Genomic DNA, 20,709 nt, shown 5'->3' with positions numbered 1-20,709 from the left:
CAGTAAAAATGAACGGTGAAATAATAGCAACAGTGGTAACAAATGCGCATGAGATGATGACATTGATAAGGCAGCAAAAAGCTGGCTTTTTTGGACAAGAAATTAATGGAGGTCTTTTCTTTAAAAAGCTGTCCACGGTCATCAGAAGGGAGAATACATGGCATTTGTAATGCTTTTTCCTGCAAGACAGAAACATGGCTTCAATAAACCAGCCGTGGATTTGTTCAGTCTGAAGGCTGCCGTTATGATAGCCGTTGCTTAGACAGAAAACCCCTTTAGGAGGAGATAATAATCGGCAGTAATAAAACTGACTTGCACTTGAATTCTTTCATGCCGCACCGGAGGATTTTCTCCAACAAATGTAATCAAAAGCTTCATGAAGAAATGTAGTGAACCATACAGACCATGATGGAATTCCACAAGAAGCTTTTGAAATGCGCTCGTGTCAAATGTTATTGTTAGGGTTGTGGTAAAATCTTCTTGGGGATCAGTAATGTGTTGATGCTCTTACATTTGAAATCACCAGACTAAATGATAAACATAGAGTGGATGGATGCTCAAATGCCTATATTTATTTATTTTATTTATTCCAGCAGGAGCCCAGGGCGGCAAACAGAAACACCAAAAACACTTTAAATCATCATAAAAAGACCTCAAAATACATTAAAACAAAACTACATAAAAAACATTAAAAAAAACTTTTAAAACATCTTTTAAAAAGGGGTTAAAGACATATTAAAAGACATATTAAAAGATATTCTAACACAGACGCAGACTGGGATAGGTCTCAACTTAAAAGGCTTCTTGGAAGTCTGCATTTAACAGTGCAGTCCTAGGGATGTCTACTCAGAAGGAAGCTCCATTGAGTTCAATGAGACTTTCTCACGATTTTCACCCACTTACCTAGGAGTAGGTCCTATTGAACTCAGTGGTGATTCTTTCTGAGTACGCATCCCTAGAATGATGCTGTCAGAAGCCCAGGGAGGTGACGCAGGAGAGGGCATTCTCTGTGGCAGCCCCTAAGTTGTGGAACTTCCTCCCAACGGAGGTGTGTCTACCAACTCCACTATACAGTTTTCAGTGAATGCTGAAAATGCACCTCTTTACCCTAGCATTTGACAACTGAGATGTATATTTTCAGGATTCACCCTATTTTTATGATGTTTGTGGTTTTAAGATGTTTTAAATTGCTTTTAAGGATAGATTTTAAATTGTTGTAACTTGCCCTGGGACCTCAGGGTGAAGGGCAGGTTGTTTATTGTTGTTGTTGATGATGATGATGATGATGATGATAATGATAATAGTAATAATAATAATAATAAATAGAGCTTAGGCCCCCTGGCAACATACATTTAAAGCCCTCTTATACCACTTTAAACAGCCATGGCTTTCCCCAAATAATCTTGGGAGCTGTAGTTTGTTACTGGTGCTGAGAGTTCTTAGGAGAGCCCTATTTGGCTCACAGAGCTAAAATTCTCAGAGTTTCCAGAGGGATTGATTATTAAACCACTCCGGCAAAATGGGGCTCTCCTAACAACTCTCCGCACCCTTAACAAAGTACATGTCCCAAATTCTTTGGGGGAAGCCATGAATATTGAAAGTGGTATAAGAGTACTTTAAATGTACGGTGCGGATGGGGCCGTAGACATGTTGTTATTAGGCACATTTAGGCATGTACTGACTACGTGAATGTTGCATCTGTAGATGGGGGGTAGGAGCATGCACACAAGTGTCTACTGTGTGCCCTCCTGCACACTCAGTCTCTGACCTTCCGCGCATTGCACAGGGTGGCCTGCAGGGGACTGTGCATCCAGCGGAAGGAGGTGGTGGAGTAAAGTTGTAACAGCAGGTGAGAGATGCCATTTCTGAGTGTAGGGAAAGGTCATGGCTTAATGGCAGAGCATGTCCTGTCTGAACCCCTGGAGAGCTGCTGCCAGTCAGTGTAGACAGTACTGGGGTAGATGGAGCAATGGTCTGACTTGATATTTATTTATTTATTTATTTATTTATTTATTTATTTATTAAATTTCTATACCGCCCCATAGCCGAAGCTCTCTGGGCGGTTCACAACAGTAAAACTTCAATATACAATAAGCACAAAGAAAACTTTAAACATACTAAACTACAAAAATACTGGTATACTAAATGCTGAATTAAAATGTTAAAAAGTTAAAACATAGATGTTAAAATGTTAAAATGTTAAAATGCCTGGGAGAAGAGGAAGGTTTTAACCTGGCACCGAAAAGATAGTAATGTTGGCGCCAGGCATACCTCAACAGGGAGATTGTTCCACAGTTCGGGGGCCACCACTGTGAAGGCCCTTTTTCTTGTTGCCATCCTCCGAGCTTCCCTCTGAGTAGGCACCCGGAGGAGGGCCTTCGATGTTGAACGAAGTGTCCGGGTAGGTTCATATCGGGAGAGGCGTTCCAACAGGTATTGTGGTTCCAAGCCGTGTAAGGCTTTATAGGTTAAAACCAGCACCTTGAATCGAACCCGGAAACATATAGGCAGCCAGTGCAAGCGGGCCAGAATCGGTGTTATATGTTCGGACCGCTTGGTCCCTGTTAACAATCTGGCCGCTGCATTTTGCACGAGCTGTAGTTTCCGAACCGTCTTCAAAGGCAGCCCCACGTAGAGCGCATTACAGTAATCTAATTTAGAGGTTACCAGAGCATGAACAACTGAAGCGAGGTTGTCTCTGTCCAGATAGGGGAGTAGCTAGGCCACCAACCGAAGTTGGTAGAAAGCTTTCCGTGCCACCGAGGCTACCTGAGCCTCAAGTGACAGAGATGGATCTAAAAGAAAGGGGTAGGCCTAGAAGTAGGCATTGTGAGAGCAGGGGCACAGGATATAAATTCAGAAGAGCAAAATTACCACAGGCCAAACCACAAGTGCCAAAGACACTTGAAGAGAGACACTGCTTACAAGTGCCTGTACGCTAATGCTAGGAGCCTCCAAACCAAGATGGGAGAACTGGAGTGCTTGGTCTTAGAGGAGAGCATTGATATAGTGAGCATAACGGAGACCTGGTGGAATGGAGAAAAACAGTGGGATACGGTTATTCCTGGATATAAACTATATCAGAAGGACAGGGAAGGACGTATTGATGGCGGAGTCACTCTATACGTGAAAGAAGGCATTGAATCCAGCAAGCTCGAAACCCCAAAAGAGGCAGACTCCTCCACAGAATCGTTGTAGGTGGTGATACCATGCCCCAGGAGGGACTTAATACTGGGAACGATCTATCGTCCCCCTGATCAAAATGCTCAGGGAGACCTTGAGATGAGATATGAAATTGAGGAAGCATCCAAACTAGGAAATGTGGTAGTAATGGGTGACTTCAACTACCCGGACATAGACTGGCCGCATATGTGTTCCAGTCATGACAAAGAAGCAAAGTTTCTAGATATTCTAAATGACTTTTCCCTAGACCAGTTGGTCATGGAACCGACCAGAGGGACGGCAACCCTGGACTTAATCCTCAGTGGGGACCGGGACCTGGTGCGAGATGTAAGTGTTGTTGAACTGATTGGGAGCAGTGACCACAGTGCTATTAAATTAAACATACATGTAACTGGCCAATTGCCAAGAAAATCCAACACGGTCACATTTGACTTCAAAAGAGGAAACTTCACAAAAATGAGGGGATTGGTAAAAAGAAAACTGAAAAACAAAGTCCAGAGGGTCACATCACTCGAAAATGCTTGGAAGTTGTTTAAAAACACTATATTAGAAGCTCAACTGGAGTGCATACCGCAGATCAGAAAAGGTACTGCCAGGGCCAAGAAGATGCCAGCATGGTTAATGAGCAAAGTCAAGGAAGCTCTTAGAGGCAAAAAGTCTTCCTTCAGAAAATGGAAGTCTTGTCCAAATGAAGAAAATAAAAAAGAACACAAACTCTGGCAAAAGAAATGCAAGAAGACAATAAGGGATGCTAAAAAAGAATTTGAGCACATTGCTAAGAACATAAAAACCAACAACAAAAAATTCTATAAATACATTCAAAGCAGGAGACCATCTAGGGAGACAATTGGACCCTTGGATGATAAGGGAGTCAAAGGTGTACTAAAGAACGATAAGGAGATTGCAGAGAAGCTAAATGAATTCTTTGCATCTGTCTTCACAGTGGAAGATATAGGGCAGATCCCTGAACCTGAACTAACATTTGCAGGAAGGGATTCTGAGGAACTGAGACAAATAGTGGTAACGAGAGAGGAAGTTCTAGGCTTAATGGACAATATAAAAACTGACAAATCACCGGGCCCGGATGGTATCCACCCGAGAGTTCTCAAAGAACTCAAATGTGAAATTGCTGATCTGCTAACTAAAATATGTAACTTGTCCCTCGGGTCCTCCTCCGTGCCTGAGGACTGGAAAGTGGCAAATGTAACGCCAATCTTCAAAAAGGGATCCAGAGGGGATCCCGGAAATTACAGGCCAGTTAGCTTAACTTCTGTCCCTGGAAAACTGGTAGAAAGTATGATTAAAGCTAGATTAACTAAGCACATAGAAGAACAAGCCTTGCTGAAGCAGAGCCAGCATGGCTTCTGCAAGGGAAAGTCCTGTTTCAGTAACCTATTAGAATTCTTTGAGAGTGTCAACAAGCATATAGATAGAGGTGATCCAGTGGACATAGTGTACTTAGACTTTCAAAAAGCGTTTGACAAGGTACCTCACCAAAGACTTCTGAGGAAGCTTAGCAGTCATGGAATAAGAGGAGAGGTCCTCTTGTGGATAAGGAATTGGTTAAGAAGCAGAAAGCAGAGAGTAGGAATCAACGGACAGTTCTCCCAATGGAGGGTTGTAGAAAGTGGAGTCCCTCAAGGATCGGTATTGGGACCTGTACTTTTCAACTTGTTCATTAATGACCTAGAATTAGGAGTGAGCAGTGAAGTGGCCAAGTTTGCTGACGACACTAAATTGTTCAGGGTTGTTAAAACAAAAAGGGATTGTGAAGAGCTCCAAAAAGATCTCTCCAAACTGAGTGAATGGGCGGAAAAATGGCAAATGCAATTCAATATAAACAAGTGTAAAATTATGCATATTGGAGCAAAAAATCTGAATTTCACATATACGCTCATGGGGTCTGAACTGGCGGTGACCGACCAGGAGAGAGACCTCGGGGTTGTAGTGGACAGCACGATGAAAATGTCGACCCAGTGTGCGGCAGCTGTGAAAAAGGCAAATTCCATGCTAGCGATAATTAGGAAAGGTATTGAAAATAAAACAGCCGATATCATAATGCCGTTGTATAAATCTATGGTGCGGCCGCATTTGGAATACTGTGTACAGTTCTGGTCGCCTCATCTCAAAAAGGATATTATAGAGTTGGAAAAGGTTCAGAAGAGGGCAACCAGAATGATCAAGGGGATGGAGCGACTCCCTTACGAGGAAAGGTTGCAGCATTTGGGGCTTTTTAGTTTAGAGAAAAGGCAGGTCAGAGGAGACATGATAGAAGTGTATAAAATTATGCATGGCATTGAGAAAGTGGATAGAGAAAAGTTCTTCTCCCTCTCTCATAATACTAGAACTCGTGGACATTCAAAGAAGCTGAATGTTGGAAGATTCAGGACAGACAAAAGGAAGTACTTCTTTACTCAGCGCATAGTTAAACTATGGAATTTGCTCCCACAAGATGCAGTAATGGCCACCAGCTTGGACGGCTTTAAAAGAAGATTAGAGAAATTCATGGAGGACAGGGCTATCAATGGCTACTAGCCATGATGGCTGTGCTCTGCCACCCTAGTCAGAGGCAGCATGCTTCTGAAAACCAGTTGCCGGAAGCCTCAGGAGGGGAGAGTGTTCTTGCACTCGGGTCCTGCTTGCGGGCTTCCCCCAGGCACCTGGTTGGCCACTGTGAGAACAGGATGCTGGACTAGATGGGCCACTGGCGTGATCCAGCAGGCTCTTCTTATGTTCTTAAACTACGAACCTGCTCCTTCAGGGGGAGTGCAACCCCATCTAGGACAGGATAAACATCCACCATCTGGTCAGAAGAACCACCCACTAACAACATTTCAGTCTTGTCAGGATTGAGCTTCAGTTTATTAGCTCTCATCCAGTCCATTGTCACGACCAGGCACCGGTTCAGTACATTGACAGCCTCACCTGAAAAAGATGAAAAAGAGAAGTAGAGTTGCGTGTCATCAGCATACTGGTGACAACGCACTCCAAAACTCCTGATGACCGCACCCAGCGGCTTCATGTAGATGTTAAAAAGCATGGGGGATAGAACTGACCCCTGCGGAACTCCATACTGGAGAGCCCAGGGTGCCGAGCAGTACTCCCCATGCACTACCTTCTGGAGACGACCTGCCAAGTAGGAGCAGAACCACTGCCAAGCAGTACCTCCAACTCCCAAATCAGCGAGTCTCCCCAGAAGGATACCGTGGTCGATGGTATCAAAGGCCGCTGATAAGTCAAGGAGAATCAACAAAGTTACACTCCCCCTGTCTTTCTCCCGGCAAAGGTCATCATACAGGGCGACCAAGGCTGTCTCTGTGCCAAACCCGGGCCTGAAACCCGATTGAAATGGATCCAGATAATCGGTCTCATCCAAGAGTGTCTGGAGCTGGTCCGCAACCACTCGTTCCAGAACCTTGCCCAGGATATAAGGCAGCTTCCAATGTTTGTTTGAATGGAGTAGAAATCTTGGCGCGAAAGCGGACCCTGATAAAGCCTAATCATGTGAAGTGTTCTATTTGTGTTCAAGCAAACACAAGTACAAACTCCCTGCAGACCTACCATGCTGAACACAGGGAAGGCTTCTGTTAATTACTTGTGCAACTTTGTTAAGAAAATGGTAGAAAAGAGGGGAAAGGGAGAGAAGCCCTGTCAGCTCATATTAACAACACATCTAAACATCTATCCATCCATTTTAGTTTACACGTGTAGATCAATATACACCATCCAAATATGTAACCAGATGAATTTATAGAAAGTACACTCAAATATAGCAAGCATGTTTAGGCCATCAAACCATTGCATAGTAGTTGGTGGGTATTTGTCCTTCCAGGCTGGAAGTATAAGTCTCTTGGTGACCATTAGGACACATAATGTCCATTCTTCTGGCCCTGCTGTTAAGGCTGAGGACTGTGCATGAGGTGACGTACATGAAGACTTGGTGGTGGCATCCCGCCTGCATCTACAAATCCATTGTTTGTGTGTTCAGGCAAACACCTCGACATGTCTTTTCATCCAGGGGACATCCAGGGACTTATTTCTGTTAAGAATGTAGAGCACTGTTAACCTTTCTCCACACACACACACTTTTGTATTGTGCATCATCAATAAGATTATTGTGAGATCTTTTTCTTTCTTTAAGTCCTTTCATGAGATAGGCACTCCCTGGTTGTGTTATCACTCAGTCTTCCTTTTTTAAAAACAATATTTTTAATTTGTCTTCCTTTTTAGCTAGAACTGAAGCCCCAGGGCAGAATGTTAATGAATGCAAGATACTTCCTGGAAACCACTGGCAAGTGATAATACTATTGCTGTTTTATTATTTTCAATTATTTTCAATGTGATTTTTTCCACCCTGAAAACTCCAGTTGGAACATGACACTTTTAAAATGCATAAAATCAACCTACAGCAATAAATATTTTTACTTCATAAAGACAGCAGTCTCAAATATTAAAATGCTTTAAGTGCCTGAGGACTGGGCTAATGTGGTTTTAACTGATTTTTATATAAATGTTCATTTTTATTGGGCATTGTGACACTCAAAGGACTGATTCACACATGCATTTGCATCATTTCCTGTCTCTCATCACTCGGGACCAACCTAGGGTGCTTCAAGACTGTCTCTCTTTTTGGGTGAGATTCAGTCACATACCAGCAAATTCAGATTGCTCAAATAAAGCTGACTTGGTGCTTATGTTCAACAAACCCACTTCCTGGCGTGGAAAATAACAGGGAAAGGCATTGGAAAGTGTGTGATAATATTTGCTTAATTCAGTGTTGTCTAACCTCTCCGCAAACAAATCGGAAGGAATGCTCAGTAAACAGCCAACATCATCGAAGTTCCCCACAAACTTTGTGCAAGAAAATCAGGATGAATGCTCAATAAACAGGTAGTTTCAAAGTGACCCTGGAGGGCACCAAATCACGCAATTAGCAATTGCGTGTTTGCAATTTTTGACAGTAAACTGCAAGCACAGCTGATCCAATCCAGATAAGGACCTTGGCATGGGGGTAGGGCAGTTTTAATCCTGTATCCCCCTGTTGCGGTCCCAATTTGGATCCCCCCCTTATGCACACAGACATCTGTAATTTGCATTGGGTCCCATTTGCTTCAATGGGAACTCCCCCACCTCATTCAGCTAGCAGGTGCAACGGCCATAGCTTAGTGGTAGGACACCTGTTTTGCATGCAGAAAGTCCTTAGTTTGATCCCCAGCATCCCCTGGTAGGGATGGGAGGGACTCCTGTCTGCAACCCTGAAGAGCTGCTGCCAGTCAGAGTGGACAATACTGAGCTAAATGGACCAATGGTCTGACTTGCTGAGTCAGCTTCCTATGTTCCTACTATGGGGCAGGGGAGCCCATTATCCCCCTGCCGGCATTCCAACGTGAATTCCACCTGCAATCTACTTTTAAAAACCTGAGCATGCAATGGTCGACTGTGTGATAGGCGTCTCCTCTCTGACCCTCAGTCTCTCACGGATGTGTACATTTCCTCCACTGAAAGCATTGTTGAATGACTATGCAAGATCTATCTGGGGTGTGACAAATTCGTAGATGATAAGGCTATCAACGGCTCCTAGGCATGATGACTAGATGAAAACCTTACATTCATGTCCATTCCAGATGACCTGTTTGTTGAGCATTCATCCTGACTGGTTTGCACAAAGTTTTCAGGAAGGTTAGACAATGTTGGCTGCTTGTTGAGCATTCATTCTGATTTGAGTGCAAGGAGGTCACATCCATGCCATACATTTACTACTGATACTGGACTGCCTTCAAGTCGATTCCGACTTATGGGCGACCCTATGAATAAGGTTTTCATGGTAAGTGGTATTCAGAAGGGTTTACCATTGCCTTCCTCTGAGGCTGAGAGGCAGTGACTGGCCCAAGGTCACCCAGTCAGCTTCATGGCTGTGTGGGAATTCGAACCCTGGTCTCCCAGGTCGTAGTCCAACACCTTAACCACTACACCACACTGGCTCTCTTATGCCATACACTGAAAGAACTCTTATACTGCTTTAACAGTCATGGCTTCTCCCAAAGAATCCTGAGCCGTAGTTTGCTAAGGGTCCTGAGAGCTGTGAGGACAGCTGCAGTTACCAGCACCCTTAACAAACTACAGTTCCCAGGATTCTTTGGGGGAAGCCATGACTTTTATTTTATTTGCTTAGTAAAATTTATATACCATTTGATTGTAAGAAAACCTCCAAGCGGTATAAGAGTGCTCCAAATGTATTGTGTGGATGTGAGCTATGTTGTGTCAAGCAATTGTTATCCCACAATTTCCAGTGCAGTTCCCCATCACTTTTCTTAGCATAAAAACTGCTGGGGGGGGGCAAGTTTGTTGTGCAAGAGCACCACATCCATTTTAATTGTACATCCTGAATTTTTGCTGGCATCTGATTGGATCCCACCCAAAAATCTGGACATGCCCCCACAGATAGGATGCCATTGAATGCTAGCTGCTGGCAGCAACAAGAGAGGGCAATTGCCATTGAGCCTTGCTTGTGGGCTTCCCAAAAGCATCTGATTGACCACTGGAAGGACAGAGTGCATAGCTAGATAAGTATTAGGCCTGATCCAGCAGGGCTGTTCATATGTTCTTAACTGCAATTGTCTAGGAGAAGGTTATTTCATCTGGGGGAATGATCTTCACAGGAGATGCTGGAAGTTTAAAGAGAGCCAAAATCACAGCCGTGTGGCTTTTGCTAGAAGGTACCACTTCAGACTGGATGGGTGGGTGCTCTTATGTTAATAATACTCCCTGCATATCCAAATCTGCCACATCAAGAACAAATACAGGCAAGAATCCTCCTCCCTGATCTGCTAGTTTTCCACAGCCAGGGAGTTTTTGACATGGGACAAATTCAGACATCTGACCCCCCACCTTGCAGCACATTCTGGGACAGTCCAGAACTACACCGCCCACATAATTCTCCTGATTGTATAACTCAGCTCTGAGACATTTTGGGAAGTGTGCCCCTCTATGGGTTAAAAAAAACAAAGAAAAAAAGCTGACAACTTTTCAAGCTGATTTAAATGTGTTATTTTAGCACATGCTACGACCGCAGGATTTCATCATCAAAACGACCCGACTTCTCTTTCTCTTTGCTCAGATGATCCAGAATTTGTCGACAGTGAAAAGGAAGGTTTTTTCTCTCTGCATCAGCGCAGAGGGGCCATCAAGCAAGCCAAGATCCACAATGTCAAGTGTCACGAGTTCACAGCCACCTTCTTTCCCCAGCCCACATTCTGTTCGGTTTGCCACGAGTTTGTCTGGTATGACATATGGGTTTCCCCCACACATACCCTTACCCTGCACCCTCCTTCTATGGCAGCTGTCCCTACTCTGGTGTCCTCCAGCTATTTTGCACTTAAAATGCCATCATCCCCAGACAGCGCAGTCATATTGGCTGGGTAGGGTTGCCAGGCCCAGCTTCCCGGAGGTCTTCTGTATCTTTAAAAGTTGTGCAGGGGGAAGGGAGAATTCCACCTTGTGGTTTTCCCCATTACAGAGTTGCAAGAACACCTGCACTTGGCTGACTTTCTCTTCTCCTAAAGATACAGGATCAGTCTCAGGCCAAGAACCTGGCAACCCTACAGCTGGGACTGATGGAAGTGGTAGTCCAAGAACAGCTGAAGGCAACAGGCTGGTGGGGAAAGCTGTTCCATGGGGAAGAGGCAACATGTGGCTTCTTTGCTGAGATGAGCCCCCTTACCACAGATGTGGGGAACCTTTGGCCCTCCAGATGAACGATTGGTCATGCTTGCTAGGGTAGATGGGAGTTGTAGTTCAGCAATATCTGGAGGGCCAAAGGTTCCCCAGGCCTGCTTTATCAAAAGGGCCACCAGGATCCATTTCTAAATGTAAATTCAAAATCCTACCCAGCTCCCTCCTCTGACCTTACTCTCCAAGCTAGTGGTTCCCAAACCTTTTCCTCCTCAGACCACTCAAAAAGTTCATTAAGTGGTCTTGGTGGACCACTTAATGATATTTCTGCCTGTTGTAGCAATTGTAATATGCTGTGCTAGATGCTGCATGATGTTTACATTTTATTTTTAGTGCTTCTCCCATTTCTTATATTTTATTCTATGACAGTTTGAATTCTATCAAATGGAGATAATACTATAATTAATATGAACTAAAAATCAACATGCTGGCATGCCATGGGCCACCTGAATGAAGCTTGCAGACCACTAGAGGTCCACAGGCCTCATTTTGGAACCCCTGCCCCAAACAGGGATTGCAACCCCAAATATTATATGTCAATTTAAAACAAAATAGTTTTTTTTATATGCCCCATATAACTGCCAGAGCCAAGCCAGAAATGACACTAAATACATCTGTGTATTTAACCGGCAGGTTTTTAAAAATGCAAGAGCATCATCTGGAGTGGGGGCTCATATAGGATTGCAGCAGGAATAAAGGGAAAATATTGCCCTTTCTTCTCCTGCTGTTTTCCTGAGGAAAATTCCTTCTCTGAAGAAGGTCTTTGCATTGGCAAAATATCCTCCGCTGATGCCAAAGGAGGATTCCTTACATACCAGACAAAGGCTACCTTCAGGTTTTCCTCAAGACTACAGCAGGGGAGGAAAGGGTTAAATTCCCATGCCATATCTGCTGTGATGCCAGTAATCCTGAGCCCACCCCCACCCCCACCCCCACCCCCACCCCCACCCCCACCCCCACCCCAACCCCACTGATGCTGTTTGCATTTTAAAAACTTGGACATTATAAAAACAAAGACACATGTCTCTACTTTGACCCTTAGTCAGTTGGGACAACTTGATACCATATATACCAACAGCGAGTCCAGTTATCCCAGTTCATATGCAGCTGACACAACTGCCCACTTTTCTAAGGGGCCTAACTTCTCTGGGCTGAATCCCAGCACAGGACATCTGCTTTGTTTTGTTTTAAAATTGTTCTTCTCAAACGTATATGATGGGTATTATCCATACTGCATAGTATCCGTACTAATGCTTTCACACCTCTTTTTTCCAGGGGTCTTAACAAGCAAGGCTATCAGTGCAGAGGTAAGAGACTTTTATTACATTACATTAATGACAATCATCATAATAGATATTGCAGTATGGAAGAAAATTTTTTAAAAAATGGAAATGAAGCAGGAATAGAAATATAATGTTAATGTTATTGACAAAAGTATTGGCATCCTAAATTATCTCTCACTGACCTTAATTGCAATTAATAGCACCATTCTATATTGGTCTACTCTGAAGTAAGGCCCATCAATATCAGTGGGGCTTAATCTCAGATAGGGATGAAAGGATCTGTCAGTTCTGGTGTCCTCGCTTCCTCATTTTTGCAATCTTAAATTTAGTTCTGCATGGTTTTGCAGAAAGTTGTGATTTTTAAAAAAAATCTTCATGAAAATTCTTCAGCATTTTAGTGAGGATTTCTAATAAACACATTTTGCCATTTTGACTAATTACACATTTTGCAAGCAATTTCTCCTAATATAATGCATTGGTATGTTATTTTCACTAATATATTCATTTTTATGCACATTTTCCCTTAATGTGTGTGTTTTTGTAAACACTGTTTGGTTGCATCACAAAAGTCAGATGTGTGAATTTTGAAGGGTGACCACGTTTCAGTTTCGCATTGTTTCAGGAAAAGTGTGAATTTGACAAATTCAGCTTTACCTGTAAACTGAATCAAATTTCTCCCCCATTGCTACTCTCAGGGATGTGGGTATACCGCCCCATAGCCAAAGCTCTGTGGGCGGTTTACAACAATTAAAAACATTAAAAACAAATATACAAATTTAAAAACACATTTTTAAAACACAATTTAAAAACACATGCTAAAATGCCTAGGAGAACAGAAAAGTCTTGACCTGGCGCCGAAAAGATAACAGTGTTGGCGCCAGGCGCACCTCGTCTCAAAAGACCATTCCATAATTTGGGGACCACCACTGAGAAGGCCCTCTCCCTTGTTGCCAGCCTCCCAGCTTCCCTCAGAGTAGGCACCCTGAGGAGGGCCTTGGATGTTGAGCGTAGTGTATGGGTGGGTTTGTGTAGAGACAGGTGTTCCATCAGGTATTGTGGTCGCAAGCCATGTTAGGCTTTATAGGTTAAAACCAGCACTTTGAATCGAGCTCGGAAACATAATGTAATGAAAGTAATGTTAAAGGGCAGAAAATTAGAAGTTGTAGGTATATTCCTTCCCTGCAGCAGATCCAGGTAGAGGAGAAAGGGCAGTGTCTCAGGGGTAGAGCGTCTGCCTTGCATGCAGAAGGTCCCAGGTTCAATCCCCAGTATCTCCAGGTAGGATTAGGAGAGAATCCTTCTCAAAATCCTGGAGAGCCACTGCCAGTCAGTGTAGACAATACTGAGCTAGATGGACCAGCAGTCTGACTTGGTGTCAGGCAGCTTCCTAAGTGCTTAGAGTCTCCAGGTCTTGGGGTTTGACCTGACATTTTAAGTGTTTCAACTTTTTCTTAGGTTTTCTGGGGAAAGTGTGAAATCTCCAGGTGAGAAGCCAAAATCAGGTGTGTGGGGGAAGCCGTTTTCTCCTTGGCTTCAGAGCTTTTGCCTTTTGCTCCGCCCACCCTGTCCATCAGGCTGCGTCCCCAAGGTACCAGACACACCACAACCCACGACATGCCATTCTCTACTCTAGGGACAGCCAGCATGGTGCCCTCTAGATATTGCTGAACTCCATCAGCCCCAGCCAGCATTGCCAATGGCCAGGGGCGATGGGAGTTGTAGTCCGACATCTGGAGGATGCCACATTGGCTACCCCTTCTCTGCTCCACTAGACTCCGCCCTTAGCTTCCAAGGTTCTACCTTCTGACCTATCAGAGACTGCTCTTTGTCTCCCAGGCTCTACCTTCCGGCAACCTTCACTCCAAGGAAGAATACTTTGTGAGCTTGACTCTGAGTGGAGGAAGCATTGAACTGCGGATTCCCATTACATGTAATGATCTGTGCTGTGTGGTACATGCATGGAGAGCCCCCCGGGAGGGAGTCCTGTGCTGACTCCAGTAGCGTAGTGGCAAATTCAGAAGTGCAGGGTCCCTCCATGATAGTCACAGCCACGCTCCTTTTTTTGCTGCTGCATTGAGAATGAGATCCTTGTTAGTACCTTCTCCCACAACAACAGACATCCATAGGAGCCAATAAGCATGAAAGAGGAGAGTGTTAGCTATTGAGAAGGGTCTTCTCAGTAGCTGACTCACCTCCTTTCGCTCCGATTGGCTCCAATCAGCAGGAAAGGACAAGGAAGCATATTAGAAGACTTTTCTCAGCAGCCAACACACTCCCCTTTCATGCTGATTGGCTCATAAGATCCTGGAGACAGTAGGACCCTGCTCCCAAAAAAGTAAGGGGTCTTAGACCCCCCCAAGACCCTGGATGACTACATCTCTGGATGACTCGTTCCTATGTACAGTGTTATGTCCACACAGTGAAGATTCATGTCCTTTGTTTATGAATGTACAGTATTTCCAGTGTCCAGGAAGTGTTATGACATTTCTCTGATTTCTTGTGGTCCTTCAGCACTGCCTTGCAATGCTTTAAATAGTGTCTTTTCCCTCCCAGAATGCAATGCCGCAATTCACAAGAAGTGCATCGACAAAGTAATTGCAAAATGTACAGGATCAGCCATCAATAGTAGAGAAACCATGGTATGTATCTGAATGAGTTTTTTTTTAATCTGTTGAGGATGGTTAAAACTGTGAAGAGTTTTTGTATATACATATTGCAAAGATGTGCAGGAATAACTGGTCTGTTAAGACTAGTAGTTGAATGAATAAACAATCTTAAGGTTTAATACTACAAAGAGGTGAAGTCATACGTGCTGAAGCAGCCATGTGGCTTCCACTTAGGGAGCCATTAGCTAACTGAGAACAAAGACAGGAAGAGAAGGGAGGAAGTGGAGGAGCAAAGCCTGCAAAAACAAGCAACACTTTAGAGGAGGAATCAGCAGAGGGAAGAACAGATTGCCTTTCTGTCTGTCTCCCCACCACCACCACCATCCCTGGTTCAGATAACTTGTAACATGCATTGGTGCTTTATTCCCAACAAAAACATGCTGTTCAGGTAGAGCTTCAAAACATCTTTTGATTGGCAGTAAAAGTACAATACTAATAAATTTAACAGTTTGCTGCCCTTTCATGACACCTAAAATCAACCACCTGAGGCTGTTATTTATTTATTTATTTGATTTATATCCCGCCCTTTCTCCCAGTAGGAGTCCAGGGTGGCATAAAAAAACACTAAAAACTCTTTAAACATCATAAAAACAGACTTCAAAGTATATTAAAACACAACAACCATTAAAAACACATTAAAACAAAACATCTTTAAAACATTTTTAAAGCTTTAAAAACATTTTTAAAAGTTTAAAAAATATATTAAAAAGCAATTCCAACACAGTTGCTGTTGCCTCACTCTGCCTATCGGTAGGGCTGGCACTGATGCCACGGCCAAGGGGGACTTGAACCCAGCTATCCTGGGCCAAATCATATTGAATCTCACACTGCCGTTGCCTCCATGAATGGCCATGGACAAGATTTCATCCTTCCTCTTCTATAAAAATGGCCTACTTCACAAGCTTGTTGTAAAGGCAAGCCCAATAAAACATTGTACAATGTGTGGCATCCAGCAAGGAGGGTGAACTTGTGGCCCTACAGATGTGGCTGGACTGCAGCTCCCATAACCCCTGACCTTTGACCATGCTGACTGGGGCTGATGGGAGTTGCAGTCCGACAACATCTAGAGGGCCAAAGGTTCCCCATCTCTGGTATATAGTAAAAGTGAGAAGCCATCTTTGATTACATGCATTGCAAAAGCCATCACGCCAGTGGAAGCCGGTCCATTATGGCAAATGGGCCACTGCCCCACCAACCTCAGTCTTGGTTCCTTCAAGCCTCCCTGCCTTCTTACTTAGAACCAGTCCAGAGGGTGGTCCTTGCTATCTGCTTCCTCCTCACTCTCAGCGTTGCCCTTGTCTAAATCAGCATGGGGGGGAGAGATAGGAGCAAAAGTAGAATTAGTTGGCTCCTTCTGTCATTGTCTCTGCCTCCACCTGCTGTTGGCCTTTCGCCGCCGCCCCCCCCCCCCCCGTCTCCAGAGAGACCAGCCACCACTGCATCACACTCCAACGGCGGCTGGTGGCTCCATGTCACTGGGGCAGTGAAATCTGCTCCAGGTTTTAGTCCAGACTTTCAAGGAGCTGTCCAAGATGCTTCAGCCACCGTTGCATCAGACTACATAAAATTCCTTCTTCAATGCATTTGCAGTGGAATTAGATTGGTGCAAGGGGAGACTAGATAACAGATAGCAGTTTGAGGCACTGAATCCTTTCCATTTGTGTTGTCTTTGCAGCAGCCAAAGCACACCATGCACCTCTCCCAACCCTTTTCTCTCTCTCTTGCAGTTCAACAAGGAGAGGTTTAAGATTGACATGCCCCATCGGTTTAAGGTCTACAATTACAAAAGCCCCACGTTCTGCGATCACTGCGGCACACTCCTCTGGGGTCTTACGCGGCAGGGCTTGAAATGTGACGGTGAGTCCAACAGGGACATCTTGATGCTTGTGGAGCCAAAACTAGAAATCACGGCAAATGCATCTTTACATCTAATGTGCAGGTTTTTGCAGCTGCAGATGGCATCAGCTTTGCAGGGGTGGAAGGAGGGCTGACCATTATTGGGATCCTATCAGCTGTGGAGGGGCAAATCCACCCTTTCCTTGATCTTTGGCAGCCTTGAGGAAAGTCTCAAGTATTTGCATTAGGAGGAAATCACCCATAGGGGTTTTCCCCCTCCACCCCAAAGCAAATAATCAGCTTCAGAAAAGGGATTTTCCTCAGCTCTACGGCATGGAAGAAAAGGCTTCTGTTTCCCATCCTTGATCACATTCAATGCACATTCCTTGTGCACATTCAATGCAACTATGTTCTTATGCCACATTGAGTTTGGGCCTTGGTATCAGTATGTGACGACCCTTATTCCTACATCATTTTTGGGTAAAGTGGCCACTTTTGCATCTCCAAAAAGGAGAAATGCATCACCAAAAAAGAGAAAAGGACCAGAGAGGACAGGGATTTGCATAATATTTGCAAATGCTGATTTTGAGAGAGAGAGAGAGAGAGAGAGAGAGAGAGAGAGAGAGAAATTTGGAAGTTGTTACTATTCTTTATATAGAAATAAATTCCCACCACAGCAAGGAAGATGGGGACCAGATGACCTGTGTTCCTGCCCATTCTGCTGTCTGGATGTTAAATGCTGATGGGCAACTTCAAGATTCCCTCTCCCAGGGTTGATTCCAATGTGCATCTAGGCACATTTTGTGCAGTGTACAAAAACAAAATTGTGCAGTGTGAAATAGGTTTTTGTGCAGATGAGCACATGAATAAGGATCTAAGTAGTTTCTGAAACAGAAATAGATGACAAAAGATAAATAGATGAAGATAAATACTCGTTCCTTTCAAACCTTCATAATTTTATGTTAATAGTATATTATTTATTTATTTATTATTAATGATATTTATTAGTCGCTTTTTTCCCAAAATGAAACTAAAAGTGACTTACAAAAAAAATCTCAAAAACATATACAGAATAAAGATAACAGTACAAAAGCATACCAAGCAAAACTCAATACAATAAATAGAACCATACGATAACAATTGCAACACACAATACAACTCAAATATAGGTTTTCTGCTACCCCCCTCCTGTCCCCAAAACTCAGAACCTACTAGTTCAGCCATGAAAACCCACTGTTGTATGCTACCCCAATCTCTGAGCTGTGCGAGATTTCCAGGGGTTCCTGCTCTTACCCAGTGTTTGATTTCATTGGAATGAAGGTAAGCAGAGACGGTGGTGTCTTATAGGGTATATGGTTTTTATCAGTGGCGTCACTAGCGGGAGTGCAGCTCTGGGTGTCACCCCCTCACGGTGTCACCCGGGTGCGATCCGCACCCCCCGCACCCCGGTAGTGACGCCCCTGGTTTTCATTTACACATATTCACAACCTGAGCATAAGATGGAGGGGTTCACAGCATTAACAGTTGATCAGATCTTGCTTCCCGTTGCCCATAGCTTTTGAGATTCCTTCAGACACAGAGAGCAAGCAAACCTCTCTGTCTCTTCCGAGCTCCCAGCCTCCCCTCAGACTGACTCTAATGCAGTCACACAAACTACTTCCTTGTTGGGGGGCAGGAAGGGCCTCTCTCCTGAAAAAGTTCTTATGGCCCACATTTGTCTCCTGGGCAATCCTTACACTTGTTGATGAAGGCACTGTGCAGACTTGGCTGAATCCATTGACCAACAGAGCAGGTTTCTTCCATTGCAGATCCCAAATCATTGGCTAGAAAGGGGATTCATAGAAATCATCCATCTCAACCCCCAAATCTCATAACAATATTATGGGACTAATTACTTGACTAGTTCAGGGATGGGCAGTGTGCTGGCTGCTTGTGCACTAGGGTGGGAAGCTTAGAATTAACACTGCCCCCTCCTTAGGGTTCCTCATCTTTAAACTGGACTTGGACTGGACAGCCCTACAAATAGAAGACACCTTCAAATAGAGGACTGTCTCTGTAAAGTAGGACATATAGCCGTCAAATCCCTAACCCTCTGAGCTTCATAATTTAGTGGGAATTTGAACCTGGATCTACTCAATTCTAGTCTACCCCAGAGATGGAGAACCTTTGTGTCCTGGTGGGCCAAGTCTTTATCTCTCCCACCCCAGCGGGCCAACTTTGACAGGTGGGTTGTCCCACCCACCTGTCAACAGTGGTCGTCAGGAAGGGAGGAGATACTGCCCAACCAGGATTGAACTCCCCCCTATATCACCTGATACATGGGGAGTTCAATCCTGCTTTCTGCAGCCATGGGTTGTAGTCAAGTGAGTCCTACTCAGAGTAGACCTATTGGAGTCAATGAACCTAAGGGAGTCATGTCCACTCACTTCAATGGGTCTACTCTGAGTGGGACTCAGTTGAATGCAACACTGCGTCTATACCTGACCTACATGTTACGACATTAGTGTGGGGGAGGTAGGCATGGTTTCAGGAAAATGGCCTCATGGGTTAAATGGAGAGGCCTGGAAGACCAAGTTTGACCTGCGGGCTGGAGGGTCTCACCCCTGCCATAGGAGATTGGTGACTGGTACCCTCAAAACTGCACACTCAATCCCTTTCCTTCCTCATGCCCTCTCTCTCTCTCTCTCTCTCTCTCTCTCTCTTTCACCCCCTGCTGTCTGAATCTATTTCCATCAAGTGAAGGAAGAAGTGGTGAAACTTGAATTGCCATCTAACAAGAGCCTGGCATCCCCTGAGGAGGCCAGATTTGGCCCAGCAGGGAGACAGCTGTTGGCCTATGCCTAATCTGGAGCTGAACCAGCAAATCCGTTAGCTCCATTCGCTTCCTGTGCTCTTCATTTGGTACTTGTTGACATGAGAGACGCCAACAGTTTATTTTAATCATTTGGGTGCTCATCACGCAAATTGTTTCAAGGTGGCTGACAATTGAACAAGAAAGCATCACAACTCTGAAGCAATGAAACAACACAATATTTAAAATGAGAGCTGCCATCAGAGCAACTCTTAGGAGGGCACTGCAGAAATGTGTATTAGGAGGCTTCTAGGTCAAAGGATGATGACCACGTTTCTTAGAACAAACTATGACAGACAGTAGGCATGAGAAAAAGCCACAAGAAATCTCTCTCTTCTACTGCCTCAGGGCCTTGTCTCTAGAGCAGATGTGGGGAACATTTGGCCCTCCAGATGTTAATGAACTACAACTCCCATCATCCTTGGCCATGCTTGCTGCGGCTGATGGGTGTTTTAATTCAGCAACATCGGAAGGGCTGCTCCAGACTCTGGTGAGCTGGACCACACAACATGCCAACTGGATTCCTGTAACGTTGACTGGATTCCCTCACCTCCTGACTCCATGTCTTCCTTGCAGCCTGTGCCATGAACGTCCACCACAAGTGCCAAACCAAAGTGGCAAACCTCTGTGGCATAAACCAGAAGCTCATGGCTGAAGCACTGGCACTGATCGAGAGCAGGCAACAGGTGGGAAAGTAATATTGATCTTTGTCTGTCCTGCAGCATAAAGAGCTGAGGGGGCTGGGTGTATATTCTATGGTCCTCACCACCTCCACAAGAGAGGCAATGTTCCAGGCATAGTCTCCTTATGGATTTATTTATGGGGGGGTTGGGTAGTTCCTCAAAACAAGTCAAAAGAAATATGTCCGTAGGGATGGGTGAATCTCTCCATTTTGGTTTCTCCCAGTTTCTCATTTTTCCACCCTTCAGTTCTCCACATTTCCAAATCAATTTGTGATTTAAAAAAAAATCCTTACATAAACTCCTCAGCATTTGAGTGCAAATCTCTCCTAATATGCACATCTTTGTATGTACTTTTGCCTAACGTACACACTTTTTCAAAGCAATTTCCCCATATATAAGACATTTTTGTATGCTGCTTTCACTAATATATGCATTTTGTATGCAGACTTCACCCTAGTATATGCATTTTTGTACAC

The 20,709-nt window shown here is 44.3% G+C and overlaps 1 protein-coding gene across 6 annotated transcripts in view; it reads left to right on the top strand.

The window, feature by feature from the left end:
* The window catches only part of PRKCQ (protein kinase C theta), a 90,469-nt gene that overhangs the window by 40,594 nt on the left and 29,166 nt on the right, over positions 1-20,709 (top strand). For all 6 annotated transcript variants that reach the window (XM_061638284.1, XM_061638288.1, XM_061638285.1 and 3 more), the window contains exons 4-9: positions 7,414-7,474; positions 10,301-10,463; positions 12,190-12,221; positions 14,751-14,836; positions 16,591-16,720; positions 20,127-20,236. In XM_061638284.1, the coding sequence (XP_061494268.1) occupies positions 7,414-7,474; positions 10,301-10,463; positions 12,190-12,221; positions 14,751-14,836; positions 16,591-16,720; positions 20,127-20,236 (582 nt within the window). The remainder of the gene's footprint in view (positions 1-7,413; positions 7,475-10,300; positions 10,464-12,189; positions 12,222-14,750; positions 14,837-16,590; positions 16,721-20,126; positions 20,237-20,709) is intronic.

This window comes from Rhineura floridana, chromosome 8 (assembly GCF_030035675.1).
Source record: "Rhineura floridana isolate rRhiFlo1 chromosome 8, rRhiFlo1.hap2, whole genome shotgun sequence".
NCBI lineage: Eukaryota > Metazoa > Chordata > Lepidosauria > Squamata > Rhineuridae > Rhineura > Rhineura floridana.
Note: the sequence above shows the minus strand (reverse complement) of the source record. Positions and strands in the feature narration are given on the sequence as shown.